Source organism: Urocitellus parryii, chromosome 1 (genome assembly GCF_045843805.1).
Source record: "Urocitellus parryii isolate mUroPar1 chromosome 1, mUroPar1.hap1, whole genome shotgun sequence".
Taxonomy (NCBI): domain Eukaryota; kingdom Metazoa; phylum Chordata; class Mammalia; order Rodentia; family Sciuridae; genus Urocitellus; species Urocitellus parryii.
The window spans coordinates 165,459,797-165,475,043 of NC_135531.1; the positions used below are offsets into that span (position 1 = coordinate 165,459,797).

A 15,247-nucleotide genomic window follows, 5' to 3' on the forward strand; every position below is an offset into this window, starting at 1 on the left:
GCATAGAAGGAAGAAAAGACATGGCATTAATGCGGGGGGGGGGGTCACTGCTGAGCGGTAGCATTAATGATTTTTTCCTTCTTTATAGTTTTTTTTTTTTGACTGGGGATTGAACTCAGGGGTATTTAATCACTGAGCCACATCCCCAGCCCTTTGTATTTTTTTTTTTTTAATTTAGAGTCAGGGTCTCACTGAATTGCTTAGGGCCTTACTAAGTTGCTGAGGCTGGCTTTGAACTCAGAATCCTCCTGCCTCAGCCTCCCCACTTGGTGGGATTACAGGTGTGCACCACTCTGTTTGGCTTCTTTCTTTATCACAGTTTTAAAAAGACATTTTTTTCAGGTTTCCTACAGTGACAGGGGATCTACTCTTCATAATAGGGAAAACATTTTTAAAAACAAAATCTTCAGTTACTTGGAGAGGGAAAATCGGGCCTCAGCATGGTGCACAGCTTTGGAAGTCTTCAAGGTCAGGGCCAGTCTTCCCTGTGTGGGAAGTGTGGAGGCAGGATGTGGATTAGGCAGCCTGTCAAGTACACTTTCCAGGAGACTGTTTTATGGCTCAATTCAAGAGTTTCTAAAATTTTCTTTCGAACCAGGTGAGATGGCGCACACCTGTAGTTCAAGCTATTACTTGAAGAGGCTAGGGCTGAAGAATCCCTTTAGCCCCAGGAGTTCAGGGCCAGCCTGGGCAACGTGGCAAAACTAGGTCTCCCCCGTCCCCACCAAAATTGAAAAACAACAAAACAAGTTTACTTGAGCAGGATCTGGACAGGTGCACATGGACATGCCAGGTATGATCTGGTTTTAAAAATTCATTTTGATCACAGAAGAACAAGAACACTCAGCCTGAGTTTTAACCATCAGGGACCCCTCCCTGATCCCCACAACTGCAGGACTGTTCAGGTCTCTGGGGCACACAGCACAGGGCACAGGAGCTCATGGTCAGGGAAGTGGAGATGGGGTGAAGTTTGGGGTACCCGAGCCACCCCAGATTTGTCTCAGAGTGTGCATGTGGTGGTGTTGCTGGTAGCAGTGGCTGGCAGGGAGAAGGTCCTGGCCTCTCCCACAATTCAGTCTGGTTTTGTGCTGTGACCACACTTAGGAACCATCATGGTTTGGTAGCATTAATTTCTCCTAATGGAAATTCATTCTGAAAGAGAAAGACCAGTGGAGGGGAAAGACTAATCAAATTCTCCAAAGGGCATAAAAATGATTTCATGATATTTCATCTATAAAAGGCCATCCCCTAAAAACAATCACGGATTGCTTTGATATAAATAAATAATTGCTCGATATTTACCACTTCAGGTGATTTTCCATCTCTTCTTTAGCGATCTGTCTGACTTTCTGTTCAAAGAGCGCCTCCTTCATCTGTCTTGTTTTTGAAATCCCAGTGCCTTGGTCCAGAACTGAAGGCAGGGGCAGACAATGATTAGATCGGTAATCAAATCAGAATCATTTGCCGAGAGCAAAACAATTTCTAATGGTGAAGCATAACAGGGATCTGAGTTTTGTTGTTCATAAATAATAAATGTGACATGAAATAATTCTTTCCTATTTGGCCCAGGGGCTGATTTATGGTGGATCAACTGGTTACCTTCTCTTAATTCTTTAATCTTCATTTTTCCTGGTTCTTGATTTAAAACAGTTGCCACAGCAAATGGATTTGATAGATCTACTGGAAATTTCAGGTTCTGGTACTTAATTTCCTGAGACACCGAATGGGCAGGAAAATTAGTTCTCTGGCTTCTCCCATCACTCTCCCTCCATCACATCGGGGAGGACGCCCCCCCTACCTTCAGTTTTGGAGGCCTTGTCTTTGCTGGTAGTCGATGGAAATTTATATGCGGCATTGTTTTTTCTGCAGGAATGCTGACTTTCTTAGAAAGAGTATTTAATCTTTTAAACTCTTCCAATCTATAGTTGAAAACAGATATTAAATTAGTATACAAGCCAATAACTCAATAACTTCTATTTTTATATTTCTTTTGATAATATCATGACTTGAAGTCCATCATTATATCTAAACTGAAAATAAATCTGTGTACCCAAACAGTGGTCTATTAAATTAAATGCAATGTCAGCATCTTAGCACATAATCATATCTATCAGAATAGTCCGTGAATGTTTTTTTTTTTTTTTTTGCATTCTTAGGGAATATAATGAGTGGAAAACATGACATGCTGAAAAATGCTCTTATGGTCTAGTGTAATTAATTTCTAGGCTGTTGGTTTTCAACAGCTAAATTGATTACATTTTTAAAATCATACTTTGAGGGGCTGGGGTTGTGGCTCAGCGGTAGGGCGCTTGCCTACCACATGCAGGGCGCTGGGTTCGTCCTTAGCATCACATAAAAATAAAATAAAGGTATAAGAAAAATTGTACTTTGATTTGTCTTCTTGGTAAAAGGAAGATTATTCCCATTTTTGGTAGCAAGATTGTTAAAAAAAAAAGAGATTCAGACTCATGTTTGGGATCTTTCCTGTAACTAAAAGTGGCCTTTTGACATACAGGTAGAGACAGTGCAGACAGTAACCTGCAGAATCTATTTGGATGATTTATTGTGTGATATTATAGTCAGAAATTCTATTTCTTTAAGTAAGAATGTGTGAACCCTTGTTTTCCAGGATGAACACTTAGTTTCCAATGACATTTCAGGAATTAGGTGAGAATACATTAACATGCTCATAGTCAAGGTGCACCTACTGAATAGGCCTGGTGGCATTGTATGGAATGGTGCTAGCCATCTCAAATTCAACAGCCCCCTAGGCAAGAGTATCCTTAAGGACCACAGCATGGGAGCACCTGTCCGTTGGTGAGATGCACGTTGACTGACACACTCCCGTGTGCAAGGATCAGGGCTTAGCTGGAGAGTGAGCCATGGCTCAGTATCCTCATCTCCACACAGCTTTGACATCATCAATGCTGTAAATACTGGGAACCTTTTGGGGGTGTCAAGAAAACCATCTCCTAAAGAACCCTAATTGCTACTATTGGTGATGGAAATGAAAGAGACTAAGAACATGATGAACCAGAGTTATGAACTGCATTTGACAGTGCCAAACAGAGGACATGAGTGACTCAATCATCACATCCCATACTGAAACAAAGGAAGCAATCTAGAAAAATTTCAGAGAACACTACTGTCAATATAACTTTTTTTCCTGTTGTGGTGGAATTTATGTTACAGTACTATTTGCAGTTTGGAAAGACATACAGGGCTTGAGTCACACTCCTTGAAAACATCAGCAGTGTACTAAAAAAGACAGTAAACCCTGGCTGGGCAAGCAAAGCAGAATTATTCAGAAATAGTGTATATGCCTGCATTTGGGTAGTGCCTAGTCAGACAATGCTCTCCTGTATTTAAGAGCACACCTGGGCCGGGGGTGCAGTGAGTTCTTGGCATATCAAAAACTCAAATAGCAAACAACAGAAACCAAAGAAGCATTCCTCACAAGTCCTCCTTTCTCTCTCTTTTTTTATTATTTCTTACATACATCACAATAGAGGAGTGCATTACATTCATAATATTTTTGCATTACAATTTCTCGGTCATTTCTTTTCCTCTCAGCAGAAGCAACTCTGCTACCAGTAGAGGTACTCTATGCATCACCGTTATGTTTTAAGGTGTATTTTATGTAGGCCCATCATTTAAAATAAGTTTTGTTGGTTCATTTATTTTTGTGGTGCTGGGGCTTGAACTCAGGGCTCTGTGCATGCAAGGCAAGCGCTCTACCCCTAAACTACACCCCAGCCCCTAGCATAAGTTTTTGATGGTGTTCTGATACAAGGAAAAAAAAAAGAATAAAAGGAAGAAGGACTTGGAGTTTGGGGAAAGTGTTAAGAATAAACAAAAACATTCCAAAGCAGCCCTACGGTAAGGCCATGTTGGGATAGCACGTTCTGGTGAAGACGCATTCATAAGGCTGGGAGTTGAACTGTGAAATCCACAACTGCATCTTTATTTGTGCAGTCCCGTACTCAAAGGGTGTGAAGGTAATAGTCACATCCATCTTGCCATTAGCTGGAATTATTCCTGAGAGCAAAGAAAGGAGAAGATGTGTTGATAATCAAGTGCAAAGAGATGGACGCATGCGTGAATACATTCTTCCTGGGATAAGCACGAGTATTTCAATAATCTTTGTATAATTTTTTCGTTAAACACCCATGAATCCAACTTCTGTGTGTTTACATGGATCTTATTTACCAATTTCTACATTAATCCTTTATAATTATTATTTGATTATGTCAGTTATGTAAATATATACATATCAATCTGCATTAGTGATTCAAACACGAATTCCCAGAAGTCTAATCTTCAGGGGAATTTACCAGAAATCAAAGTTAATGTTGCAAGTAACAAGGAAAAGCTAGGAACACACATAAAAGTTTGTGTTCAGACAATGCAGCTCCTTAGGTTTGTGTGTGATTTGATTCTCTCCTTTCAGATCTTTTTTTTTTTTTTTTTTTTTTTTTGGTGATGCTGGGGATCAAAACTAGGACCTTTGCAAATGCTAGGCAAGCACTCTACCGCTGAGCCATGCCCCCAGCCCTCTCCCTTCAGATCTTGAGAATGGACTGCTATTCCTTCCAAAATCAACGCCTGTTCTTCCTTCGTATCTCTGGTACCAGTGGGGCTTGAAACAGCAAATTTCAACAGTGAGGGAAGGAAAACAGAAGGGAAGACCCATGGACTCAGTGCAGTGAGGGCTAATGCTCTCTGACCCCCACTGAGGGCTCCTTGGTTTGCTTCCTAGATGAGACCTTCTGGTCTTTCCATTATCCCTGCAGAGGCTTGCCAGGCTAACCACCTGCTCTGCCCTCACCCTCCTCTGGATCTTGTACCACTCTCTCCCTTCTCTCTGTGGGCCATTCCTGCAGCCACTCAGGCTGCATGAGTGAGAAGACACACTGTGTGCCTGCTACTGTCTCAGGGACTCGAATGCAGCAATCAACAAAATGAAGTCCCAAGTCTTGTGGCGTTGACCTTCTAGTTGGGGACAGTAAACAAAAAGAAATGAATGTAAAGTACAAAGTCAAGTCACAAATACCACCACCAAAAATCGATAAAGTGGGGTGTGGGGCAGAAAGGCCCTGGTGAGGAGGTGTGGAACAGAGCCGAGGGGGCAGGGCCTTGGCTCCAATCCCCCGACTCTGGCTTCTGCTGCTGCGGGGTCTCTGTACTAGCTTTCTACTGTGTGTTGAGCTGCTTCTCCTACTTCCCAGAATCATCTCGTTGCTAGTCCGTCTTCCCCTAGACTAGCATGTCAGTTTTAGGAAAACAGGCACCTGCTAGGTACTCAAGAAATTCTTGCTGAATGAGTGAATGAAGCAAACTCGAAAGCCTCCCTCCACCTACATGTCCCAGGAAGCCCCTCCTGCCTCTCCAGCCACCAAGCTTCACTACCCTAAGCTTCCACCTGCACCCCATGGAACTCCTGTACTGCTGGACCTGTTACCTTGCAGACTTTGTACTCCCAGCATAATGCGTGAGCCCCAAAGGCGGACACCAGCCCCATACCCTTTTGTCTTCCTGAGTCCCTGGCAAGGAATCAAAAATAGGTAAAAGTGCTTCAGAAACAGGTATTGGTCAATTCCTCAAGCACTGAAGGCAAATTTGTTAAACGACACCCACTAATGACCCTTGAGCTCTGGACAGAGCAGAATGATCCAATAGACTAACTGGGGTCTGTCAGCCAGTTGAAGGCCAGCAGAGCAGAATCCCTGGTTCTTCATGATGTGTGGAACTTCAGCACCTTGACCAGCCATTCGGTCAGAGACTACAGGTGACCCACAATTCACGGGGGCTTTAAACCAAGAACATTCTGTTGCTTCTGCTCTAGCTCATTGATTAATCAAAAAAAAAAAAAAGAAGAAGAAGAAGAAGAAGAAGAAGAAGAAGAAGAAGAAGAAGAAGAAGAAGAAGAAGAAGCAGCAGCAGCTCTGGATCAGGAATTAATGTTTGCCTTGCCCAGGCTGATTTATTTTTAAGTGCTCCCAGCCTGGACCTAAAACACAAAGCACACTATGGAGATGTAGTCTAGGCAACCAAAGTCAACCACTTTTTCCATTAGCAGGAATACCAGCTCTGTTACCAGAACACGGTGGCAGCTGACTGTCAAATGTTAAAAGCTGTAAAAGGTGTGCCAAGTAATCATAGCTTCCTGCTCGGCAAAAACTAATGGTGAGATAAAGGAGAAAAAATATCATGTTTTTTTTTATCGTTGGTTGTTCAAAACATTACATAGTTCTTGATATATCATATTTCACACTTTGATTCAAGTGGGTTATGAACTCCCATTTTTACCCCGTATACAGATTGCAGAATCACATCAGTTACACTTCCATTGATTTACATATTGCCATACTCGTGTCTGTTGTATTCTGCTGCCTTTCCTATCCTCTACTATCCCCCCTCCCCTCCCCTCCCCTCCCCTCTTCTCTCTCTACCCCCTCTACTGTAATTCATTTCTCCCCCTTGTATTATTTTTCCCTTTCCCCTCACTTCCTCTTGTATGTAATTTTGTATAACCCTGAGGGTCTCCTTCCATTTCCATGCAATTTCCCTTCTCTCTCCCTTTCCCTCCCACCTCTCATCCCTGTTTAATGTTAATCTTCTTATCATGCTCTTCATCCCTACTCTGTTCTTAGTTATTTTCCTTAAATCAAAGAAGACATTTGGCATTTGTTTTTTAGAGGCTAGCTTCACTTAGCATAATCTGTTCTAATGCCATCCATTTCCCTGCAAATTTTATGATTTTGTCATTTTTTAATGCAGAGTAATACTCCATTGTGTATAAATGCCACATTTTTTTTTATCCATTCGTCTATTGAAGGGCATCTAGGTTGCTTCCACAGTCTTGCTATTGTGAATTGTGCTGCTATGAACATTGATGTAGCAGTGTCCCTGTAGCATGCTCTTTTTAGGTCTTTCGGGATACACTCTACTTCTATGAGATCAACTTTTTGAGATTTTACACATAAGTGACATCATGAATATTGTTAAAATTTTTAAACAGTTTTCTCTCTGAACATCTGCATACAGATTATTCTTCCTGAATTGTCACAGGGTCTTCCAACTCACACGCTAGAAGTGTTAGTAAGGGTTAGTAAGAATTGGTTTTAACTTTCTAGGATTTATGATCCCACTAATTATGGTTGGGGTAAACTACTTCATCTCTCTAAGCCTCATTTGGGAAAAGAATAGCTACGTCATTTAAAAATCATCCATGAAGGGCTGGGGTATTGGCTCAGTGGTAGAGTGCTTGCCTCTCATGCATGAGGCACTGGGTTCGATCCCCATCACCACATAAAAGAAAAAGCTAAATAAACAAAATAAAGTTATTAAAAAAATCATCCATGAACAGATGTTGACAGCAATGCCTTTGATTCACTGGATTACAGAGGGAGGTCTTTGGGGGTGGGAAGCTACTCTCTGGCTCCCGGTTCTGTGAACCATAGGCCACCTTTACTGCCCGAGGTATGGGAGCAAGAAGATAGTCCCAGAGGCCACTTAGAACCTGCTTCACCCCCTTGTTTAGCTCTGTGATTGGCTTGGACACCTTATCTGAGGCTGTTGTCTCATCTGTTAAAATACAGTGTGTGAGATAATGCTTAGTATGTAGTGCACATTCTGTAAACATCTCCTTCACAGCGTTTATGTGATGTAAAACGAGTAATAATTTATTGTAGGTTAAATTATCATTAAAAAGGCCAGGTGTGATAGTATACACCTGTAATCTCAGCAATTTGGGAGGCCAAGGCAGGAGGATCTCAAGTTCAAGGTTAACCTCAGTAACTTAGTGAGAACCTATCTCAAAATAAAAAGTAAAAAGGATTGGGGATGTATAATAGTGGCAAAGCGCCCCTGAATTTAATCTCCAGGGCTGAAAATTTAGAAAAATCATTAAAACACCAGAAAGAGGAAATACTTCTTTGCAAATTTTATACTTAAGCTATTTGAGTTCTTAAAAAGGAGGAGACAATTGCTTCCCGAGGTCAAGCCACCAGGTGAGTTTCTCAAAGCTCAGATCTTTCCTTTTCTTTCACAAAAGTGCAAGGCCAGCCGGTGTGCCACAGAGCATGCTTATAATTGGAGGCTGAGGCAGGAGGATCATGAGTTCAAAGCCAGCCTCAGCAACTCAGTGAGATCCTGTCTCTAAATAAAATATATTAAAAAAGGCCAGGGATGTGGCTCAGTGGTTAAGTACCTCTGGGTTCAATTCCCTGTACCAAACAAACAAACAAACAAACACAAAATTTAAAAAGTGCAAGGCCAGGGCTGACTCTAGAATGCCCCATTTTAAAAGTTAGGCTTAGCTGGGGCTGGGCTGGGGCTCATTGGTACAGCAATTTCTAGCATGCGTGAGGCACTGGGTTCAATTCTTAGCACCACATATTATGAATAAAATAAAGGTCCATCAATGTACAAACAACAACAACAACAACAACAAAGTTAGTCCTAGAGATTAACTGTGAGGAGGTAAAAGATAAGCCCTGCAGCTTCTGGGTACACATTCATGTCTGAATTTCCCTGGAAGGATCAACTCATGCTCAGGTTCAGCGGATGAAGTGTCACAGGCTACAGACACTTGGTCAGCTAATAATCCCCAGTACTGCTTTTAAACTTTAATTTCCTTCTTCCTCCGGCAAGCTTTTTTATTGGAACTAGAAATGGGTGGTAACTAAAGATTTTTGGAACCTTCAAGTTTCCTCTTCATCCCTATGCATCAAATATCCCAAATGCAGACATTAGGAGCAAGCCCAGGGCAGTCTGGGGCTCTGCCTGTGCCAAGTGGGAAGCTGAGAAGGAGGGGTCTGGGTAGACGATGCTGGGGAAATTCAGCCAACAATCATTTTCTGTCAAGCACATAACCTTCTGGCTGCTAACAACACACACAGCACACAGGAGATTGGCAGGGGCCCAGAAGGCCAGAGGAAGATACAGCACCTTGGTTGAGATGGATTGTTAATTTATTCAGCCTTTCTTTTGCAAAATAGAATTTCCCTAAACTCTTCATGACATGATTCTATTTGTCTTCCTCTTCCAATTCAAGGCATCTTGGTGTCATGACTCTTCCAACTTAGTGTAATTGTCAAGAGTTCGAGTCTGGAATCAGACAGACCCTGTCACCCTGGGCAAGTCACCTGGCCTCCCTGAGTCTCACTGTCCTCAGCCGTAGGGAGGTGATGACTGTCCTCAGTTGTAAGAAGGACTGTAGGATGAAACCACACAATGAATGTGATGTGCTTGCCCAGTGCCTGACATGTGGCTGACAATTAGTACATCAGAGCAATTATGAAACTATGCAAGTCATGCTGTGTGTCACCATGGCCACCATCAAGGATATTTTGAGGGCTGAGTGACAGAGCTTTGCTATCAATGTGACAGAGCTTCTTAGGATCTGTGCACAGAGTGGCTACCTGCTGGTCCAGCTTTTCCTTCTTTATTAGGGATGTGGTTAATAATTAATTACCTACGCTCTTTAGAAGTTAGGGAGCTCATTTGCATCTAATATATTAGCTATCCCTAATTGTTCTCACTTTCTCACTATTAAGTATGGTACTTCAGAAAATCAAGTCCTGTTTTGCAATGTAAGTACATTTTAAAATCTCAAAAATGATTCCTAGTTCTATAGAAAATAATCAACATTGTGTGAGGTTTGGGTTCAACCCCCAGTACAAGGGGAAAAAAAGGAAAATAAAAAGAATCTATATGCATGTCATGATTTAGGATTAATACAAAATTTCTGCCTTAAACACTCATATATTAGACAAAATATGCACTTGTAATGATGATGAAAGAGGTATGAACAGTGAATACATAGATTTAAAAAAATGAACTATTTTGGTACTCATAGAACATCACTATGAACAAATACTTAAATCCCAAACCTAAATATCAAGAGACAGAAACTGGGAAGCAGAAATCATTTCTGGTAAAACCTTACTTTCAAATGTAAGAGATGCCACTTTCAAAGGGTAGGGATTTATGTCCTTTGGGGAACATAAAGACAGATCGTTCATATCACACATGAGATAAATGCATTAGACCCTTTATTAAGATTCTGAAATCTTGGGAAGGAATAATATCACCACTTATTTATTTATTTAGGTACCAGGGATTGAACCCAGGGTTGCTTAACCACCGAGCTACATTCCCAGTCCTTTAAACAATTTTTTTTTTTAATTTTGAAACAGGGTCTCATTGAGTTTGAACTTGCAATCCTCCTGCCTATTCTCCCTAGTTGTTGGGATTACAGACGTGCACCACCACACCCCACAATATTGTCATTTTATTTAAAAATGAATTTAAAGGTGAATAAAAACCCAATGATGTACCAAGAGCCAAAAGTAGAATTAGACTCGATTCAATTTCTGATTTCAAGTTTTGAACTTAGAAGAAACTCACCTGGACATTATTACAGATTATCTGAATGATACAAATTATCCCAAAGTGTCCTTATTCTCAAGTATCCAATTTCAATTTACATTATGTCAGATGTATAAAATTTGTTACACGTTAAAAAATATGATTAAATATTCAAATATGGTATATTCTGTTTTTCTTGGAGACCTACTTTCCCAATCCTGACTTGGATCTGAAAATTCTAAGGAAATTAGAAGCTTGAAATCCTGATTGTCCTTACCTGACGTTGGCTCAATAGAAAAGGCTCGATGAGACTGAGTCAAAGTGATGTGGAACTCGAAATCCACAGGACAGCTGCACTGTAAAGGGATAACATAGGTTTTGCTGCAAAAAAGAGGAAAAAAAAGGGTGGGGGAAAGAAAGAATATTGAATATTTTTTTCTAGCTCTTTTGGTAGCCAGGAATAGAGACTGAAGTTGCATGATAAACACCAACAATGGCAACAGCCAACACTGATCTAGCACGTCTGTGCGCCAGGAGCGGTCCTGGGCATCTCCCACATGGACTGCCATGAGGTGTGTGATGATTATCCCCTCTTCCAAGAGGAAACTGAGGCACAAGACAGACCAAGAGTTCCAGACAAGGCAGCATGGCTGTTAGTGGCATGTGAGGCAGGTCCTCATCCTTGGCATTCAGACTCCTAAGACCACTGTGTTTGCTGCCTGGGGTGCTATTGGGTTTTCCCTAGAGACTTGGAGGTGGGGAAGAGGAAGTTTCTACCGAGTAACTAGGCTCAGGGAACTTTGGGAACAGACAGGACTAATAGAAAGCCAGGGAGGCCCTGGGCCTTCGCAGGGCTGAACCCTACAGTGCTGAAGAAGCCATGCTTTGGGCTGCGCTTGAATGAACCCTGAACAGGCTCTATTTGGTCAGCAGTCCAGCAGCCATGAGAGGGCCCAGAGAGGGTGTGTGTGCCCAGGAATGCTCTGTCACTCCAAGACAGGAGATTCCCAAGCAAGCTTGGGCCTGTCACTTACAGCACCACAGGAGCTGTGGCAGAGGTGGCCTTTCTTAGAGATCCCTGTGTTTCACATTCTGTGCCCCTTCCACAAGGCAAGCCCAAGTCAGCTGGAGTTTGCAGGATGTGGGAGGGGAAACCCAGCTCTCCCATGGCCACTTGGTGTCCAGGCAGCCCTTGGGGCAGATTATCTGGTCCCCTTTCAGCAGCAGGCAGTGAAGTCCTTCCTTTCCAATCCCCGTTTTTCTTTCACCTCTTCCCTTTTCCTCCAGCCACCACTGGGCTTCTGTATCCTCAACTCTGTTCATCTCTCTCTGCCCTGTACCTCCTGGGCCTCGGGGCTCTTTATGACCTTCCTGCTTCATGGCTGGTCCCTACCTTGTCACCTGTCGGATGGTGGCCTCCTGCCCACTGGCCATCCCCTCACTTCTCCCGTTCATGCTCCTGGGTGACCACTGTTGCTATACAGTCCGAGCAATGTTGGTGGGCCAGCTGGCACCTGCCTTCTTGGTAGGTAACCGCCCAACCTTATCTGCCCGTGGGCTTCACGATGGCAGCTTGCTTCCCCTCCTGCCCAGGCCTGTCGTCCCTGGAGACTGCGTCCTGTGAAGGCAGAGTCTGACTCCACTCGGGTCTCTAGAGTAACCTGAGCACTTTCCCAGAATCCCTCACAGCGCCTAGCAAATATTTGTTGGAGCAAAGTGAAATCACCCCTTTCTGAAATTTGGGGATTGCAAATGTGGTTTTAAAAACTATGCCCAAAGCATTTTTATTTGGCTTTGAAATTCAATGCCTTTCAAAAATCTGTGAAATATTTCAAATGTAAAAGGAAGTATTGGGCTGGGGATGTTGATCAGTGACTGAGTGCTTGCCTGGTATGTGTGAGGCCCTGGGTTCCATCCTCAAAGCCACAAAATAGAACAGACAAATAAATAACACCTGCCGCAGGCTGCTCGCCGGCCGCGGGTCCAGCGGGCTAGCTGAGCTCCGCTGCTGCCGCCGCTGAGCACTGCCTGCCGCACCCCTGCTGAGCGATTCCCTGCTGGGCTGTCAGTGCATGCAGGCTTGCAATCTTGCAACCCGGTTGGGCACAAAAACACAAGCCAGTCAAACTGAGACAAAGTTTTATTTAGTGAGAGGCCGTGTGCGTCCCCTAACAAGTGGGTCCACCACGTGTGTTCTACCTGAGCAGGGGGGGGGGCACTTCCCCCGGAACACCCTCCTACCATCCTTTCCCAACCAATGGGAACTCTCCCATTACAAGAGTGACATGAGTAACCTGAGTCCTGAAACGGGCCCAGATAAACAGCATGAGTCCAATTACCATATGAATGTGAATTGCTGGCTGGCAGTCACTAAACCCAAAGGTGCCTGTATCAATATTTTTGCTGTGGCTCCTAACAAACACCAATAAAATAAAGAGTATTTTATTCATTACTGAACTTCATTGAATCTTTCTCTTGGGGTACATTAATATCATATTTTCAAAGACGAGGATGGGGACCCGCAGAGCTGCGTGCAGGTGGCATCCCCAAGGCTCTGTCAGGAGCAGTTGATGTTCAGGAATTTTCTGCTAAAAGCTACATGGTTGCATTTCCCTGAACTGAAACAAATAAAAAATCCCTCTTGGGACTTTTCCCACTGGTCATAAATACTGTTTTCAATTAACTTCACAACTCTGATAATTCCTATAGAAAAAAGTGTCAAGGTTTTGGTTTCATGATGATTACATGAAGCCAAGTTCCTGATGCGTTAACCAGTCTGGAAAAATAAACAACTCCTTAAGGGCACAGAATTCCCAGTGCCATGGTTCAGAAGGAGACCTAGTAGGGCAAGGCATCCTAATTCCGAATTTCAATGGGATGGCTGGGTGTTGCTCTCACGGCTGCTGATCCTAACATGGATATCAGATTAGTGAGGATGGCCCCTCACCATAAGTAAAGGGCAGTCTAGATGAATTTAGATCAACAGGAGGTTTAGGTAACACAGAGTTTAGTTTATTTAGAAGTTTCTCATATTTGAAGAAACAGAATCTCACTAGGAACTGGATGGAAATAAAAAAACTAAAGTGAATTCTCCTCATCACATACTATTAAAAATGATCTACAATAAACACTAATATACATAGCGTTCCTCAGAAGCAAATAGGAACTTACATTAGAGTTCTTCTGTAACTTATAGGAATTAAAATGTGAAAGCAAGTGCAAGTCAGTGCTTTCGGAGGTAACCACAACTTTTATCCCTGTTACTTCATTACTTAAATATTTTATCAATTGTGTTAGGGGTGGGTATAAAGCACATTAATTATTTTAAAGAATTATTCCTTATCTTTGAAAAAATCCAGCTCAAACCTCTTAAATACTAAACTTTAAAATTATAATCATGTACAAAGTGTATGCCTACAAGAAGACAGTGCAAATCGGGCTGGGGATGTGGCTCAAGCAGTAATGCGCTCAACTGGCATTCGCGGGGCTCTGGGTTCGATCCTCAGCACCACATAAAAGTAAAATAAAGATGTTGTGTCTGCCGAAAACTAAAAAATAAATATTAAGAAATTCTCTCTCTCTCAAAAAAAAAAAAAAAAAGACAGCGCAAATGTGCCTTACACAAAGTAAATGCAATAAAATAAATTCCAATTTCTTTCTTGTCCCTTCTGACTTTCTGAGAGAATGAATGCTCTGTGAACTTATTGGAGATAACATAATGTCAACTATACTTCCCATTTTGAAACTCTCACTCTCTGGAGAGTGCGGTGAACAGGTCACCTTACCATCCTAGCATTTGGCTCTATTTCTGGAGAAGGAAGGGTTAGGGACAAAAGCTAGCCATTTCCAAGATGGTTGGACTCGGGAGCCACAGTACATTCACCTTTAGTTACTATGTGTAGGTTTTGAAGGAAAGGCCATCAAGGTAAAGGGAATCCTTGACACAGGGGTACAGATATAAGGGCGCAATAACACAGACCATAGCATCTGGTGAGCTAAGATGTCATTTTGTGGTTAAGTCAACTTAGTAGGACTTTTCCTTTTTATTTAAACTGCTCATTGATGCAGAAATCATTCACAGAGCAAAGGAAGTGGACCAAGGTGGTGTGTCTGTGTATCATCTTTTCCCTTCCGAATGTACCAAAGGCTACTGAAACAACCCAGAGTCTGGGCAAGTTGTGGGGTCACATGCTGTGACAGTTTTCAACAAGTTTACAAACTATGACATTCTCTCACTGAGAGGTAGAGTCCAAGCCTCCTTCCTTTGACTCTGGGCTCCATTGCTACCTAACCAACAGAGCACTGTGGAAATGATGCTGTGCCCTTCTTTCCTTTCCTTCCTCCCTCCCCTCCCTCCCTTCTTCCTGTCCTTCCTTCATCCTTCCTTCTTTCCGTTCACAGTGTTGGGGAATGAACTCTGGGGTGCTCTGCCACTGAGTTACACTCAGCCCTTTTTTATTTAATTTTAAGACAGACTCTCGCTAAGTTGCTGAGACTGGCCTCAAGCTTGTGATCCTTCTGGCTCAGCCTCCACAAGTCACTGGGATTACAGGTATGAGTCACTGAACCCAGCTCTACCTATTTCTTAAGGTCAAGGCCTAAGAAACTGGTACCCTCCTCTTCTCTTGGGATACCCACTCTGATCCCCAAGGAAGGCAGCTCAAGCGGCCTCTGAGAGACCTACAAGGTGAGAACCACCATCTGAGCTCCCAGATAACAGCCAGCAGCTGTGTGGACATCTTGGCAGTGTATCTTTCAGCCTCCAGGAGAGCTGCTGACTCTGCTTGGAGCAGAGGGAGCCGTCCCTGTTAAACCAAGCCCAAGTTGAAGATCCATAGCAAAATCAATGATTGATGTTCTTTTAAGCACTACT

General features: G+C 42.7%; 2 protein-coding genes across 18 annotated transcripts in view; both read right to left on the reverse strand.

Moving 5' to 3' along the window:
• The window catches only part of LOC144256697 (tyrosine-protein phosphatase non-receptor type 4-like), an 851,727-nt gene that overhangs the window by 151,961 nt on the left and 684,519 nt on the right, over nucleotides 1–15,247 (reverse strand). The window lies entirely within an intron of this gene.
• Nucleotides 1–15,247, reverse strand: part of LOC144254632 (cilia- and flagella-associated protein 221-like) — a 92,938-nt gene that overhangs the window by 49,528 nt on the left and 28,163 nt on the right. For both annotated transcript variants that reach the window (XM_077798033.1, XM_077798031.1), the window contains exons 6-10: nucleotides 10,652–10,755; nucleotides 3,879–4,038; nucleotides 1,799–1,919; nucleotides 1,600–1,711; nucleotides 1,303–1,411 (exon numbers count right to left, since the gene is read on the reverse strand). In XM_077798033.1, coding sequence (XP_077654159.1) covers nucleotides 1,303–1,411; nucleotides 1,600–1,711; nucleotides 1,799–1,919; nucleotides 3,879–4,038; nucleotides 10,652–10,755 — 606 coding nt within the window. The remainder of the gene's footprint in view (nucleotides 1–1,302; nucleotides 1,412–1,599; nucleotides 1,712–1,798; nucleotides 1,920–3,878; nucleotides 4,039–10,651; nucleotides 10,756–15,247) is intronic.